The 14331-nt window shown below is 36.5% G+C and overlaps 3 protein-coding genes across 4 annotated transcripts; 1 reads left to right on the forward strand and 2 right to left on the reverse strand.

The window, feature by feature from the left end:
• LOC120413313 (protein trachealess-like) lies at positions 1 to 9507 on the reverse strand. 2 transcript variants are annotated; one of them, XM_039574081.2, is made up of 4 exons: positions 9251 to 9507; positions 5192 to 6280; positions 5009 to 5106; positions 1 to 1098 (listed from the first exon to the last, which is right to left on the reverse strand). In XM_039574081.2, the coding sequence occupies exons 2-4, from the start codon at positions 6274 to 6276 to the stop codon at positions 464 to 466; spliced, it is 1818 nt and encodes a 605-aa protein (XP_039430015.1). In that variant the 5' UTR covers positions 6277 to 6280; positions 9251 to 9507; the 3' UTR covers positions 1 to 463. The 2 variants fall into 2 exon arrangements, with proteins under 2 accessions (XP_039430015.1, XP_039430014.1); XM_039574080.2 differs by having other exon boundaries at positions 5009 to 5115; positions 9251 to 9504.
• A 95-nt stretch (positions 9508 to 9602) lies between these two features.
• LOC120413288 (uncharacterized) lies at positions 9603 to 13744 on the forward strand. Its single transcript, XM_039574025.2, has 3 exons — positions 9603 to 9802; positions 12350 to 13052; positions 13107 to 13744. Exons 2-3 carry the CDS (start codon positions 12393 to 12395, stop codon positions 13707 to 13709), a joined length of 1263 nt encoding a protein of 420 aa, XP_039429959.1. The 5' UTR covers positions 9603 to 9802; positions 12350 to 12392; the 3' UTR covers positions 13710 to 13744.
• On the reverse strand, positions 10237 to 14300 carry LOC120413287 (protein trachealess-like). The gene is made up of 4 exons (XM_039574024.1): positions 14128 to 14300; positions 11122 to 12239; positions 10742 to 11058; positions 10237 to 10680 (listed from the first exon to the last, which is right to left on the reverse strand). Exons 2-4 carry the CDS (start codon positions 12233 to 12235, stop codon positions 10513 to 10515), a joined length of 1599 nt encoding a protein of 532 aa, XP_039429958.1. The 5' UTR covers positions 12236 to 12239; positions 14128 to 14300; the 3' UTR covers positions 10237 to 10512.
• Between the last annotated feature and the right edge of the window lie 31 nt (positions 14301 to 14331).

Genomic DNA, 14331 nt, shown 5'->3' on the forward strand with positions numbered 1-14331 from the left:
TCAAATTTTGACTAATATCCAATAGTCCTAAAACATAATATAGCATTTTGTTTTCCACTAGTATAGTTTTACATTATTTATCAATTCACGTTGTCCTGTCTAGCTTTGATAATCCTAAAAAGATAATGATTTACAATAATGTTACTAAACATACTTTGAGTGTTCTAATTTCTAATATTTGATAGAGTATTCTAGATAGATGTTTATCCTCCTCTAATGATACTGACACTGGTTGGTAAGTTATTTCACTTAGTTTGTAATAGTACGAGTGCGATTAATAACAATATACCTTACAACTGGTAGATTTTAAATGCCCCTTAAGTTACACAAGGAAGAAGAGTATTTGTTTTATTTTTTCGGTACAGTAGAGTTGGTAGCAAGCAATAAATACGGCCATTATTGGTACATGCTCAAGCACAGCTGAAATTGTAGAGGTTTTGTTTAACAATAATGCTACTAAATTCTAATGGTTCTCCTGCAGAATCTTCTTCGACGACGTCTTGTTCAGCACCCGAATCACGCTGGCCCGATTCGACGAGGACGCGCTCTTCTTCCCGTTCGAGGACTTTTTCTCCCCCGCTACGTGGTTCTCCCCGACCAGCCCACCCGCTCCTCCTCCGGTGGCCACTCCACCGTGCGCGGCCAACGACAGGATCGGACTGCCGGCCTTCAACCGCTTGCTCGTCGACTTGAGCTCGTCCCGATCCTTCTTCTCAAACATCAGCCCCTTGTGCGGCGACTTTTCAATCAGCTCCTTGTGGTCATCCCCGATGTAACCGGCGTCATCCTTCACTTCTCCGGCCAGCTCGTAATCGATGGCGGCCGCGGCAGCAGCTGCAGCAGCGGCGGCGGCCGCAGCCCGTTTGGCCTTGGCCGCAGCGTGATAGTCCGTGTGGACCACGTTCGGCATCTGCGAAATGTCCAGGATGAGGTTTTCCCGCTCGGGCCGGGTGATGATGTAGTTGACGCAGATCACCGTCTGGTCGGCCATGTTCTTCGTCTGGCAGACCATCGTGCAGCACGTCTGGATCCAGAAGTAGCCGGACGTTTTGTTCAGGATGCGGTAGAAGGGCGTCAGGACCTGACCCTTTTGGATTACTGGTGGGGAGTGAAAATTGAAAAAAGTGTTTAAACAATTTTGTTTAACATAACATAACATTGTAAAAAGAACCATAAGTTTCTGAGATTCGGATGAGACTTAACCCTCTACTGGTAATTTTTTTCGATTTTTTTTATTTTTCCTGTGTTTAGGAAATCATTTTGAGCAACTTTTGTTCTACGAAAAACTTTACTCTTCTTGTTTTATGTTGTTGTTGTGTTATTTTTGTTTTTTTTATTTGCATTTATCACGTTTAGTTTATCTTTGTTTTTGGTAGTATTTGGCCAATCATTTTCTTTTGCCTTTCTAATTTTTTCATGCTTTTACAGTCACTTTTTTAATATTTTGCTCGTTTTTCACATTTTCTGCTCATTATCATTAAATGTAAAAAATGCGTAGAGGCATAGTCTGGGACACTACAAAAATCACTGCATACTTATTTTTACTAAAAAATAGGAAATGTTATTAAAAACCACATCCAAATTTAACCCCTAAATGTTTTTTTTTATATTTGCAAATTCTATTTCCAACCTTAATTTTTTTTAAATTTCAAAGGTTGTTCTTTTCAATGCTTTTTAAAGATCAAAAATTGATTGAAAATAGATTTTTGGTATTTTTTTTATTTAATTCGCTGTATTTATATAAAAAAAACTACAAGCCAAAGTTTCAACATTTCAACATTGCAATAATTAGTTTTCAAAAAATGATTCGACGAAAGTTCAATTTTTACAGAAAACAAACTTTTTTTGGCTTAAAACATTGAAAATTCATTAAAATTCAAAAGATTTTTGAAAAATATATTTGCATCAGGCTTATAAAAAAAAACATTGCAGGAATGGAAAATTATGAACACCATTTTAAAAAATAATCGAAAAACTTAAATTTTCCAGGTAAAATTAAACTTTAGGTGGCTATACCTTGAAAATTGTGGACTTTATATTGAAAAAAACTGTAGAGTATTTTTCAATTGTAAACTAGATTTTACAAACTGCAGTCAAACTTTTTTATGTAAAACTTTTATTTTTGTGAATTGCAATTATTTTTCAAGAAATATAACTCAATGGCAATTTTTTTCCATACTTTTCTATGTTTAAAAAGTTGCGGTTTTTTGTCCCCGTAAAAAACATATCCAAATATTTAAAAAATATAAAACATAGATTTTGCAAAATTACATCTTCGTAAAAAAAAATTAATAAAAAAATCAGCAATTAATTTCCGTGTACCATTTTTTTCTGAATAGTCTTTCCCGGGCAGACGGTAATAATAAAATTCATGCCATTTCAATAACAAATATTGTTAAAATAACAGAAAGTGTTATGGAATCTTCATTGAAAATCAATTTTTGCATAAGAGTTTAATAACAATTTATGTTATCATAACAAAATTTGTTATTGGTTTGGTGTCTATTGGTTGAAAGCCAAAACAACTTTGGAAAAACATTTTTTGTTATGGAAGAATACCTCCAACTGTTATTGGGATGATCGGATTAGTTGTTAAAATAACAAAAAATCATAAAAAAGATTTGTTCGAAGAATTACTAAAAATAGTATTAGTCTGTTATAACAATAACAATTCGATAACAAAAAAAAATCATAACGACGAATAACAAATCTTGTTATTGTTATTTATAAATATAAATTTATATTAAATGTTATTGGCCTAGTATTTTCAAATATCAAAAAATGTTATTCCCAAATATTTCCGTCTGCTCGGGTCATCAATACCTACAAGTTTGCCGAAGACACCAAACCGATCAGAAAATTTCTTCATAATATACACATTTTCGAACATTTACGTACCATTTTTGTATGGATAGCTGCCAAAATTATATGGAGATTTTTATGGGTGAATCAATGAAACAAAATGTATTCTTTGGTTATAAGAAAGGCCCCCAAAAAGTTTGAGTTGAATAAAAAAAAATGCTCGAAATCGGCCAGTGAGAATTGGCCTCTTGAAACTTAAAAATAAATTTTAAATTTTCTTCGTGTGAAATTGTCCCAAGAATTCAAAAATGCATTCTTCTTTCCAATTCGAACTCATTTTCATTGAGAAAGTATTCAAACAATCCTATTTAAAAATAAAACTTTTAAGAAATTTTAAAATTTGCTGAAAACTTCTTTTTGATGTATTTTGAACATTTTATAGAAATCATAATTTTCATCGTTTCATCATAATTTAAAGCTTTTGTCTTTCTGCTCAAATCAAGGGCAAAATATCAATTAATTTATGAAATTTTTTGTTTCCTAAAGTTTTATTTCTTTTTCAAATTGTAATAAAATATATTTAAATTAATTTTCAATCAATTGTACAGGTTTTTTTTAAATAAAAATGTCAATTTACTCAATCTTGCCCTCTGATTTTTTGAGCAATTTTAAAGGAAACTTGAAATAAAATTTATGATGGCCTAATTGGCCGTTGCGAATATTTTTCAAAGTTTTTGTCCTTCCGAAATTTTCGAAAAATGAAAAAGTTTTTCTACTCAAATATTTTTCCAAGTTTTCTATCCTTTTTAATCTATCTTTCACGGTCACAATAGATCCTAAGACAAATCTGACTTTAAAAATATATCTCTGAAATAAAGAAGTGAAATTTAAGAAAAACATTCAATATTTGTGTATTTTTTTTTTATTTGCTCACATGAAAAGTTTTGTTTCGTAAAATGTTTTTTTTTAATTCGATTTTTTGTTCTTTCGACGTTTTGTCCATTCGACCTTTTGTCCACTTTCGACCATTTGTCCATTCGACTTTTTGGTATTCGACCTTATGTCTTTCAACTTTTTGGCATACATTTGTCTAAAACCGTTAATTTTTTGAATTTTTGAGAAAATTTCGATGTACAGTACCGCAAAATGTTTTTTTTATTGCGAAATAGAAATTTTTCGTCAATACTATGATATTTTGAAAACTATTGATATCGTAATAACTGGACTGGATAAAAGTCATTTAAAATCAATTTTTCGTTAAAATGTTGAATCCATGGCTTGTAATTTCCACTTTTATAATTTGTAATTACCGCACCCCACCACTCCCCTCCTCGACTTAAGTCAGAGTCGAGGGACATAAACTTCAAACAATATTTTCATCAGCCTTAGACAAATTTGACAATTTTATAAATAAGGAAAAATACGGTTTTGTGAAAATTTAAATCTTTCGAAACTAAAAGTCTAATCTGCTGAAATTTTATACAGAATTTTGCGTTTTTTTTACCCGGTTATCAAATTAAGAGATTTTTAGTATTTAAAAAAAGTACAATTATTTGTGAAAATTTAAGAAATATATAAAGAATTCTAATCTAGTGAAAATCTTTAAAAAATGACTCGTCGTTTGATACCAACATTTTAAATTATGCAAAATTGTAGTATTAATTAAACGATACTAACATTGTGAAAATGACGTTGTGTCATTTGATACCCATAATGTACGTTATAAAAATTTGAGTATTAAACAACAAAATCTTGAATTTTTTTTTAAATTTTTTTTTCTAAGTTAAAACTCTAAGCGGGTGAATGGTGGAAATGGGAGCGACCGGCAATGGATGTCTTTCATCATGTTGTTGCCTGTTCTGTTCTGGTATAACCGGTTTTAATTCCCTTAAATCAATTTCTAAGCAACCTAGGCTTGCTAATCATTATACACACATGACGAAATCCAGTCTGCAACCCGCTAAAATCACCAACTCCATGCGAATGCGAATCTGGTGGCAATCTCGACCACTAGCGTGCCCAGATCCTCGAGGAAGGTGGTGGGGCAACAATTTGAACGGTTTGAAAAATTTATTCTACTGTTACAAAAGTAAAGTTTTTGACAAAAAAGTGCTCAAATTGACATCCCAAAAATTGTCTTTAAATAAATTCAAGCAGCAGAGTGTTAAATATGGAAATTACCCACAAATCTAGAAAAGATACTCACATTCACTGTGACTCTTCCTCAGCTTGTGCGCATCCTGCCCGTGGCACAGCGAGTAGATGCTCTTCCCGTTCAGCTCGTCCGCCGTGTAGTCCAGAAAGCTAGCGATCCTGCAACGATGCCAAGTGAGTGTTCTTAACCAACCTATCAGTTTTTAAGGGGGCGCGCTCGCACTATATAACAAACCTATTCTCGCAGTGAATGATGGTCAGATCCAGACTGGTCCGGAACACAAACATGTCCGACTCGAGCTTGATCTCGTGCAGCGAGGGTGGTGGGAGCGCGATCCCGATTCCGACCATTCCGATGACGGTTTGTCTGTCGGAGGAGGACGAGGACGAGGTCGAGACGTGATCGACGTCTGAGTGGGCGTTTCGTTTGCGGAGGTGACAAAGGAGGAGGATCACCCGATAGCCGGAGGATTTGAAGTGGCAGCCGCGCTTGGTGAGGGTTGACTTCATTCGGATGCAGAAGGCGCGATCGTCACCTTCGTAGGATTCGGCAAACTGGGTTGGTTTCGGGTCTTTTGAGGATGCGATTTTTAGGACGGTTTTCTCGGGTGGGTCGTCCGCGTAGACGTAGCCGGAGTACTCGGAGTTCTTCTTGACGCCCAGTTGGTGTTCAAGCTCGGCGTGATCTTGCTTGTGGACGTAGTCGAAGATACTGCTGCCGGTCATCTCCACTTGGGACAAGCCAAGGTAGATCGACACCGTCTCGGAGATGTACAGGAAGCGTCCGTCAACCCCCGTAGACAGCGCAAAGCCGTCCAGCGATTGCAGAATGTGCGTGCCCAAGTGCGTCTCAAACATCTCGTTAAAGTACTGCGGCGAGTTGTAGTTCTGAAACCCGATCGGTTCCTTACACCACGACGGCACCCCATTCTCGCTAAACTCCTTCAGCTTCAGGTAGCTGATCGTCAACCGGATGATCGACGCCTTGTCCAACTGACTGGTAATCGCAGCTGGCAGCGGCAACATCTTCGCCAGCTCGTAAAACTCAAAGTTCTCCTTCCCCCTCCGCGATCGCGCCGCATCCCGCGATTTTTCCTTCCTCAGCTCGATCAGCCCCGGCTCGACCTGCTGCAGGTTGCTGGAAACGGCCGAGTTGTGGCTCTGGATCGACGAGTACGTGATCGGACAGAAGTCCTGCCCCGACACGATCCACGAGTGGGGGAAGCCCGCCGAGTTGGTCATGCTCAGCGCGTTGGACATGATCTGGGACGAACGGTGGAAGTTGCTGTACTCGACTTGCAGCGAGGAAAACGGGAACATAATGCTGGAATAAGGGAAGAAACAAAGTTATTTTTGTAGTTCAACAATCAAATGATTTATCCCTTGTCCACTTTCATACCACATCATAACTGATTTGCAGCATTTGATACGGTATGTCCACGCATCCTTCCTACCACGTTGATTCCGAGGAAAACGTTCTCAGAATCAGCCTCTACGGTTAATGCAACGCAGTAGACCTGGCCACTTAAATAAGTTTTCTTGCGTGGTTTCCCTTTTATGTTATTTTAATTATTTAGTTTTGAGCCAATTCTAATTCTTCAAAAAACAACAAAAAAAACAAAACAATAAAAAGTTCTTTAAATTCTCATTTTTTTATTAATTTTTTTTATTTCTAATTTACTTAAATTTTAAATTTCTTCAAATATGAGTTCTTTAAAAAATAAAATTTCATTATAAAATTAAACTCTTAAAATTCTTTAAATTCTAAAAAAGTTTAAAGTTCTTTAAATTCTTGAAATTCTTGAATTTCTTTAAATTCTTTAAATTCTTTAAATTATTTAAATTATTTAAATTCTTTAAATTCTTTAAATTCTTTAAATTATTTAAATTATTTAAATTCTTTAAATTCTTTAAATTCTTTAAATTCTTTAAATTCTTTAAATTCTTTAAATTCATTAAATTCTTTAAATTCTTTAAATTCTTTAAATTCTTTAAATTCTTTAAATTCTTTAAATTCTTTAAATTCTTTAAATTCTTTAAATTCTTTAAATTCTTTAAATTCTTTAAATTCTTTAAATTCTTTAAATTCTTTAAATTCTTTAAATTCTTTAAATTCTTTAAATTCTTTAAATTCTTTAAATTCTTTAAATTCTTTAAATTCTTTAAATTCTTTAAATTCTTTAAATTCTTTAAATTCTTTAAATTCTTTAAATTCTTTAAATTCTTTAAATTCTTTAAATTCTTTAAATTCTTTAAATTCTTTAAATTCTTTAAATTCTTTAAATTCTTTAAATTCTTTAAATTCTTTAAATTCTTTAAATTCTTTAAATTCTTTAAATTCTTTAAATTCTTTAAATTCTTTAAATTCTTTAAATTCTTTAATTTTTTTAATTTTTTTAAATTCTTTAAATTCTTTAAATTCTTTAAATTCTTTAAATTCTTTAAATTCTTTAAACTCTTTAAATTCTTTAAATTCTTTAAATTCTTTAAATTCTTTAAATTCTTTAAATTCTTTAAATTCTTTAAATTCTTTAAATTCTTTAAATTCTTTAAATTCTTTAAATTCTTTAAATTCTTAAAATTCTTAAAATTCTTAAAATTCTTAAAATTCTTAAAATTCTTAAAATTCTTAAAATTCTTAAAATTCTTAAAATTCTTAAAATTTTTAAAATTCTTTAAATTCTTTAAATTCTTAAAATTCTTAAAATTCTTAAAATTCTTAAAATTCTTAAAATTCTTAAAATTCTTAAAATTCTTAAAATTCTTAAAATTCTTAAAATTCTTAAAATTCTTAAAATTCTTAAAATTCTTAAAATTCTTAAAATTCTTAAAATTCTTAAAATTCTTAAAATTCTTAAAATTCTTAAAATTCTTAAAATTCCTAAAATCCTTATAATTCTTTAAATTTTTAAAATTCTTAAAATTCTTAAAATTTTTAAAATTCTTAAAATTTTCAAAATTCTTGAAATTTAAATTTTAAGAATGTAAAATTCTTCACATTCTAAAAATTAAAGTAAAACAAATTATAAATTCCTAAATTGTTTATTTTTGTTTAATTGTCGTTTAAATTGTTTAATTAAAAAAATCCTTTTTTAGAAAAAATAAAATTCTATTTCTTTTGTTTTCATTAATTCTTTATTTTTTTGATTCTTGATTGTTTTTAATTTTTTTTTTTATATAAAAGAAGTTTATATCTTTTGACTCTGACCAAATTCGAGGAAAAAGATACAACAGTTATTGAAAGTCAACTTGTTTTTCGATCATTGGTTTTCAAAATATTTTTAAACAAACAACAATACAAAATCTTTTGAAATGTAAATTTTGGGAAATTTGGCTCTGGCCTAACACTAATGATTTTTTTTAAATTATTACTATCTTATCAAACGATTTAGAATAACCATTTTTTTTTAAATATTCAATTTTTTAATCCAAATATATTTGCTTTATTGATTTCCAATAAATCACGATTATTTTGAAGAGCTGATAATAGTGTTCCAAAACCACCAACATTCCAATTAATTTTAAATAAATTTTAAATCACAAATCAAGACAAATTGAATCAAACTTGAAGAACATCTTGTGAGAATTTTTGAGAAAAAAATTTACTTAAAAATCATGATTTGGGGATGCATGCGGAGAAAAAAGACACACTGACAGAGGTGTTAATGGACCATAAATTTCGGTGTTTGAAATGCCAACACCGCTTTTCGCGCGCGAGTACTTTCTCCACCCCCCCAGAATGGGCTTGGTCAATGCATTTCAGGTTTTTCAAAGAATGTTATTTTTAGTTTTTTGGGATCTGCCCAGTTCATTCAAAACTACTAAGTTAGATTTTTTTTTAATAAAAGCTAAAAAGAAGTTTCTTCTTTGTAATATTATATAGTAGCCAAACTTTAAGTTTTGGTTTTTGATATTTTTAAATGAATTATTATTTTAATCATTTTTTATATTGGAATTTCTTAAAAAATACAAATCATCTTATAATTTGATGTTAGTTTATGTTATTTTATTGTGTTGATATTTTCACAGATTAAAATTATTGATTTGCTTCATGGTCGTAAAAGTGAAATCTTTCTTGCACTTTTTTATTTTCACACATTTGATATGATTTAATAATTGTTTAAACAACTACTGTCCCTTCAAAAAACTGCCACGAAGCGCCCCCAATCACACACCCCCCCAAAAATTCCCCATAAGGAACCGTTTTTCGATGTTTGCATTTCGAGCCGAAAACGCAAATCAGGTTCCTCGCTCGGCCAAGTCCCAAAGGTTTATCCTTCGAGAAAACACTTACGAATTCGCTTCCACGTCGGTTCCGGTTCCACAGGTTTCTTCCCGAGTCAGGACACTCTAGCAGGGTTCGATTTCTGTCTATTGGATCCACTAAAAACTCAATTTAAATTCGAATTTTCCTGCAACTTTCCAACCGCACAAGTCTCCTAATTGCACATTTTCGGACTTTTTTGTATTCTCTGGAAACACGTTTGGCGAGCGCGCGAGCGAACCAACGAATGAAGCAGGCAGTAGGCCACACGGAGAAGTTTGAGAACGGACCCCACCACAGGTGATAGCGGGAGGACCGCGCGCGCTGAGAGAGTTTGAGAGTTCGCTCTCACTCTCTTGGTTTGTTTTGATTTGCTGGAGAGAGGCTTGCTTTGGTTTGCGAGAGGGAGAAAAAGAGATGGAGCGATGACATGGAGACGAGACAAACGGAGAAGGAGCGTTGTTGTTTTGATACTGAGTTCTGTCAAAGTTTGATTTATTCATTTGGAGACGGTTGATTTTGGTGAAGTGAAGAATGTTTTTGGACAGAAATAATGGAGTACATTTTAGTGGTGAAGTTACGGTGAGTTAATCTCGAGGTTAATCTTTAATCGACGAAGATTTTCGTGAGTTCTGAACTTGTGTTGATAGTTGATGACTCGGAGTCAAAAGCATTGATAAGAGTTGCAGTTGGAGTCGAAATCGGTGAATCAAATCTTTCAAGATAGAGTTGATGTACCGTCATCTGGGGCGAATCGGGACTACTGTCTGAATAGGGACAGCACGTTTTAGAGCAGTTAAAAGCTTCAAATTTGGAAATGAATGTACACATTTTGTTGCTCTGAATCTGGTCTACCCGAAACCACTCAAAAATATCAAAATATTAGGCTGCAACATTGTTGAAACAGCTGTCCCAATTCGCCACTTGTGTCCCGATTCACCCCAGATAACGGTAGTCAAAAAGCTTCTCAAAGTTTTAAATTACGGGATTTTTTGGATTGAAAACATTCGCGAAAATTAAATTTAAGAGTTTATTTTTATTATTCTAAATCTTATTGGTATTTTTGCTTTATAACTACAGTTGCATTTTGGCACTGGACGATTAACTTTTGCACGTAATTCCCTATTACTTTAACTGATGAAGTGGGCATTTCCATTAAGTATTCTTTAAATTGCATATTTGTACTAAACTTAGTTCCTGAGTAAAACCAAAAGTGGCTCGTACTCCTAATCCCTTTAAAAACTATATAAAAAATCTTTCAAAATTACTCAGGACCTTACAATTTGTGAACTCTATTCGCTTTCCTGAAGCACCTTCTTGGAGGACGTCTTGTTCGACATCCGGATTACACTGGCCCGGTTCGAGGAGCTCTTCCTGCCACTCGAAGACTTCTTCTCAGTCTGCACGTGGTGCTCGATAATGGAGACGCGCTCAGGACTTTCTGCCTTGATTCGTGGTTTCTGAAATTGAGAAGTTACTTGGTTATTTCATGATCCAAAACTCCCGTTCAAGACTCCTCACCTTACTGCACAGCTGATTCCCGTTCAGGTCGTGATCCTCACCGTTGATCTCCACCTCCGCCGAGGTGGCCGTTGCGCTTCGCTTCACCCGGAATCCGCTGTCGCAGTCCTCGGCGCTCAGGTTCGGCACCTGCGTGATGTCCAGAATCGGGCTGTCCCGCTCGGGCCCACTGATGACGTAGTTGACGCACACCACCGTCTGGTCGGCCGCGCTCTTAGACTGGCAGACCATCGTGTAGCACGTTTGGATCCAGAAGTAGCCGGCCGTTTTGTGCAGGATCCGGTAGAATGGGGTCAGGATTTGGCCCTTTTCGATCACTGTTTGCGGGAAGAGGGTTGGGTTTGAGTAATTTGGTTTTGGGGATAGGGTGAAAATCTTACGCTCTCTGTGACTCCGCCGAAGTTTCTCAATGTCCTGGCCGTGGCACAGCGAGTAGACGCTCTTCCCGAGCAGTTCCTCTGCCGAGTAGCCCAAAAAGCTGGTGATCCTCGCCTCGCAGTGCACAATCACGAGGTCCAGCCCCGTCCGGAACGTGAACATGTCCGACTCCAGCTTGATCTCGTGCAGTGCCGGAGGCAGAAGTTCCATGCCGATGCCGACCGATCCGATCATGGACTGGCGCTGATCGATGTCGGCGTTCCGCTTGCGGAGTCGGCACAGCAGCAGGATCACCCGGTAGCCGGACGATTTGAAGTGGCAACCCCGCTTGGTGAGCGTGGACTTCATCCGGATGCAGAGGGCTCGATCGTCTCCCTGGAATGATTCCGACAGGTGCTCCGGCTTGACGTCCTTGGACGGGGAAGGTGTCGAGTGCTCCGGATACACGTAGTCCGAGTAGTCGGGATTCTTCTTGATGCCGAGATGGTGCTCCAGCTCGGCGTGATCGTCCTTGTGGACGTAGTCGAAGATGCTGCTTCCGGTCAGCTCGATCTGGGACAACCCCAGGCAGTTGGTGACCGTCTCGGAGATGTACAGGAAGCGTCCGTCTACGCTGGTGGCGAGCGAGAACCCGTCCAGCAGGTGCAGGATGTGCGTTCCGATGTGGTTCTCGAAGATGTCGTTGGATCGTATGGATTCCCTAGGCCAAGTCGGAACTCCCTGCTCGCTGAACTCCTTCAGCTTGAGGTAGCTCATCGTCAGCCGGATGATCGACGCCTTGTCCAGCTGACCCGTGATGGCCGCCTCCAGCGGTAGCATCTTGGCCAGCTCGTAGAACTCGGAGTTCTCCTTGCCTCTTCGGGATCGCGCAGCATCGCGGGACTTTTCCTTGCGCTGCTCGAGCTGTTTGGGATCAACGGGGGGATGATTGATGGGTGCGGCTGAGTTGTGCGACTGGATTGCCGAGTAGGATAGAGGGGAGTAGTCCTGGCCGGGCACGAGCCACGGCGACGGGTAGCCCGGCGGGGTGTTGCTCATGGCGAGCGCGTTGGACACCAGCTGGGACGAACGGTGGAAGTTGCTGTACTCGACGGGCAGGGCCGGGAAGGAGAACATGGTTCTGGAAGAAGATTTTTTTTAAAATAGTCAGTAAAGTTGGCAACACTGTTACTCAAAACCAAAAAATAGGTAGAATATTATAGCTTTACCTATTTCATCTTATAATTACAGAACCTCTAAAATTCCCTGAATCAACTAACAACTCCTCATCAAGATGAACCAACTACCAGTCGAAGTGTGCGAAGAAATCTTCAAAAACCTAAACCTGCAAGGCGTACTATCAGCTCGTCGCACATGCCGCCGCTGGAGGCAGATCGTCGACGGAAGTCCGGCCTTGATGAGCCGGGTTCATCTCAAACCACCGCTATTGGTAATGGACCGCAACTGTACACCAATCTGCTCGATACCGGCTCGTGCAGTTACCCTAAAGGATACAACCGTACTGACCATCGACTCGTGGTGGGAATCCATCGGGCCAGAGTTGACCTTTTTGAGGTTAGAAAATTGTGTCATTTCGACTGAAACGTTGGTAGCCCTGCTGGGTAAAACGTCAAACTTGAGGTATTTAAGCTACGCTTGTGATAATGATGTTGCTGAAACTGAAAGTGACTTTACATTGGATAAGTTGAAGCAGCTTGAAGTGTACAGTGCGCAAACACAAATTTTGGATATATTCGATCGCATTTGTCCACGGCTGAAGCAGTTCCGGTTTGGTCAGTCACAAAACGATCGAAAGTTGGGCGAGTTCCTTCAGAAAAAGAAAACCTCACTTGAAATTGTCCAACTCATTTCCATCGAAAATATTTTGCATGATGTGCTGCAGATGAAGGTACTCACGAGTTTGGACGTTCAGGCTGACACGTTTGGAAATGAGGTAGGTTTTGAAATATTTAAATAAATTTGTCAATTTCTAAAAATTTTTTTTTAGACTTTGGAACAAATCGGTGCAGCACTTCCCACCCTAAGCAACCTCAGAGTGACACTACAATGGCAGCCGTCATCCCTTTCGCCAACATTTCTCAACCTCATGCCCGAACTCACATCTCTGACCATTTTTGGACAGTATCGTCAGAACAGCCCCGTACTCGCTGACTTCAGCGATCTCGAAGGGCTCACCAAGCTCAAAAAGCTACATCTTACTCGCGTACAACCTCTCAACTTGAAAGAATTTTTGCAAAAAACTGACCAATTTCGTGATCTGACGCTTCATTACTGCCATTTCAATGCCTGGTCTGAAATTTTTACTTTATTTGCATCATTGCAGTCGCTGGAAAGGTTGGACTTTGGAAAGATCAGAACTCCTACCGCTGATATTACAATGTCTGACTTTTTTAGAAATTTAAAATACCTCAAAATAGCGCATTGTTATCTGTCTCTAGAGACCTTAAAATCTTTCACGGAGCACTGTGAAAATTTGGTGGAAGTTGATTTCAATTTCAAATATGTTCTCGATGGAGAAACTGTGCGGAGTTTGTGTCGCACTTGGAAAAGGTCAGAAAAAGTTGACATTAGCAAGGTATATGATTGTTGACTATTCGGTTATTAAAACTTACATACAATTTTGAGGTCTGTTATGTTATCTATTATTTGATGAAAGCCTAAACAAAAAAAGCCAGATCTATTTATCGTCCCACCTTAGACCGTACTCCAACTCCATGCAATAAAATAAAATCCATAACTCATAATGTTTGAAATGCTAACATCTTTTTTTACATTTCTATTTCTCAAAAAAAAAGTTATTCTTAAAATATTTTTTTTTATGTACATTATTCAATTATACTTGTCAAAAACTTTGAAAAATTTAAAACAATTTTAGAACAAAAAACATCCAAAAATGACCTATTTTCAGTAAAAACCGTTTTTCGATGTTTGCATTTCAAACATAAAATGCAAATCGGGTTCCTCGTTTGTTCTATCACCCACAAATTCACCTCATTCTCCGTACTTACCAGTCTAACTTCTTTGGAGAAATTACTTCAACTCAATTATGTTAATTATTCTCTTCACTACAACTTTTCAAAACTTTAAAAATACCCCAAATTTCACGTAAAAAACACTATTTCTAATTGCACATTTTCCCTTTGAATCTCCGCGCGAGCAAAGCACGTTCAACGACGCGACGGCCAACTCAACGAATGAGCGACAAAGTCGCA

Source organism: Culex pipiens, chromosome 1, assembly GCF_016801865.2.
Source record: "Culex pipiens pallens isolate TS chromosome 1, TS_CPP_V2, whole genome shotgun sequence".
In the NCBI taxonomy this organism is placed as follows: domain Eukaryota; kingdom Metazoa; phylum Arthropoda; class Insecta; order Diptera; family Culicidae; genus Culex; species Culex pipiens.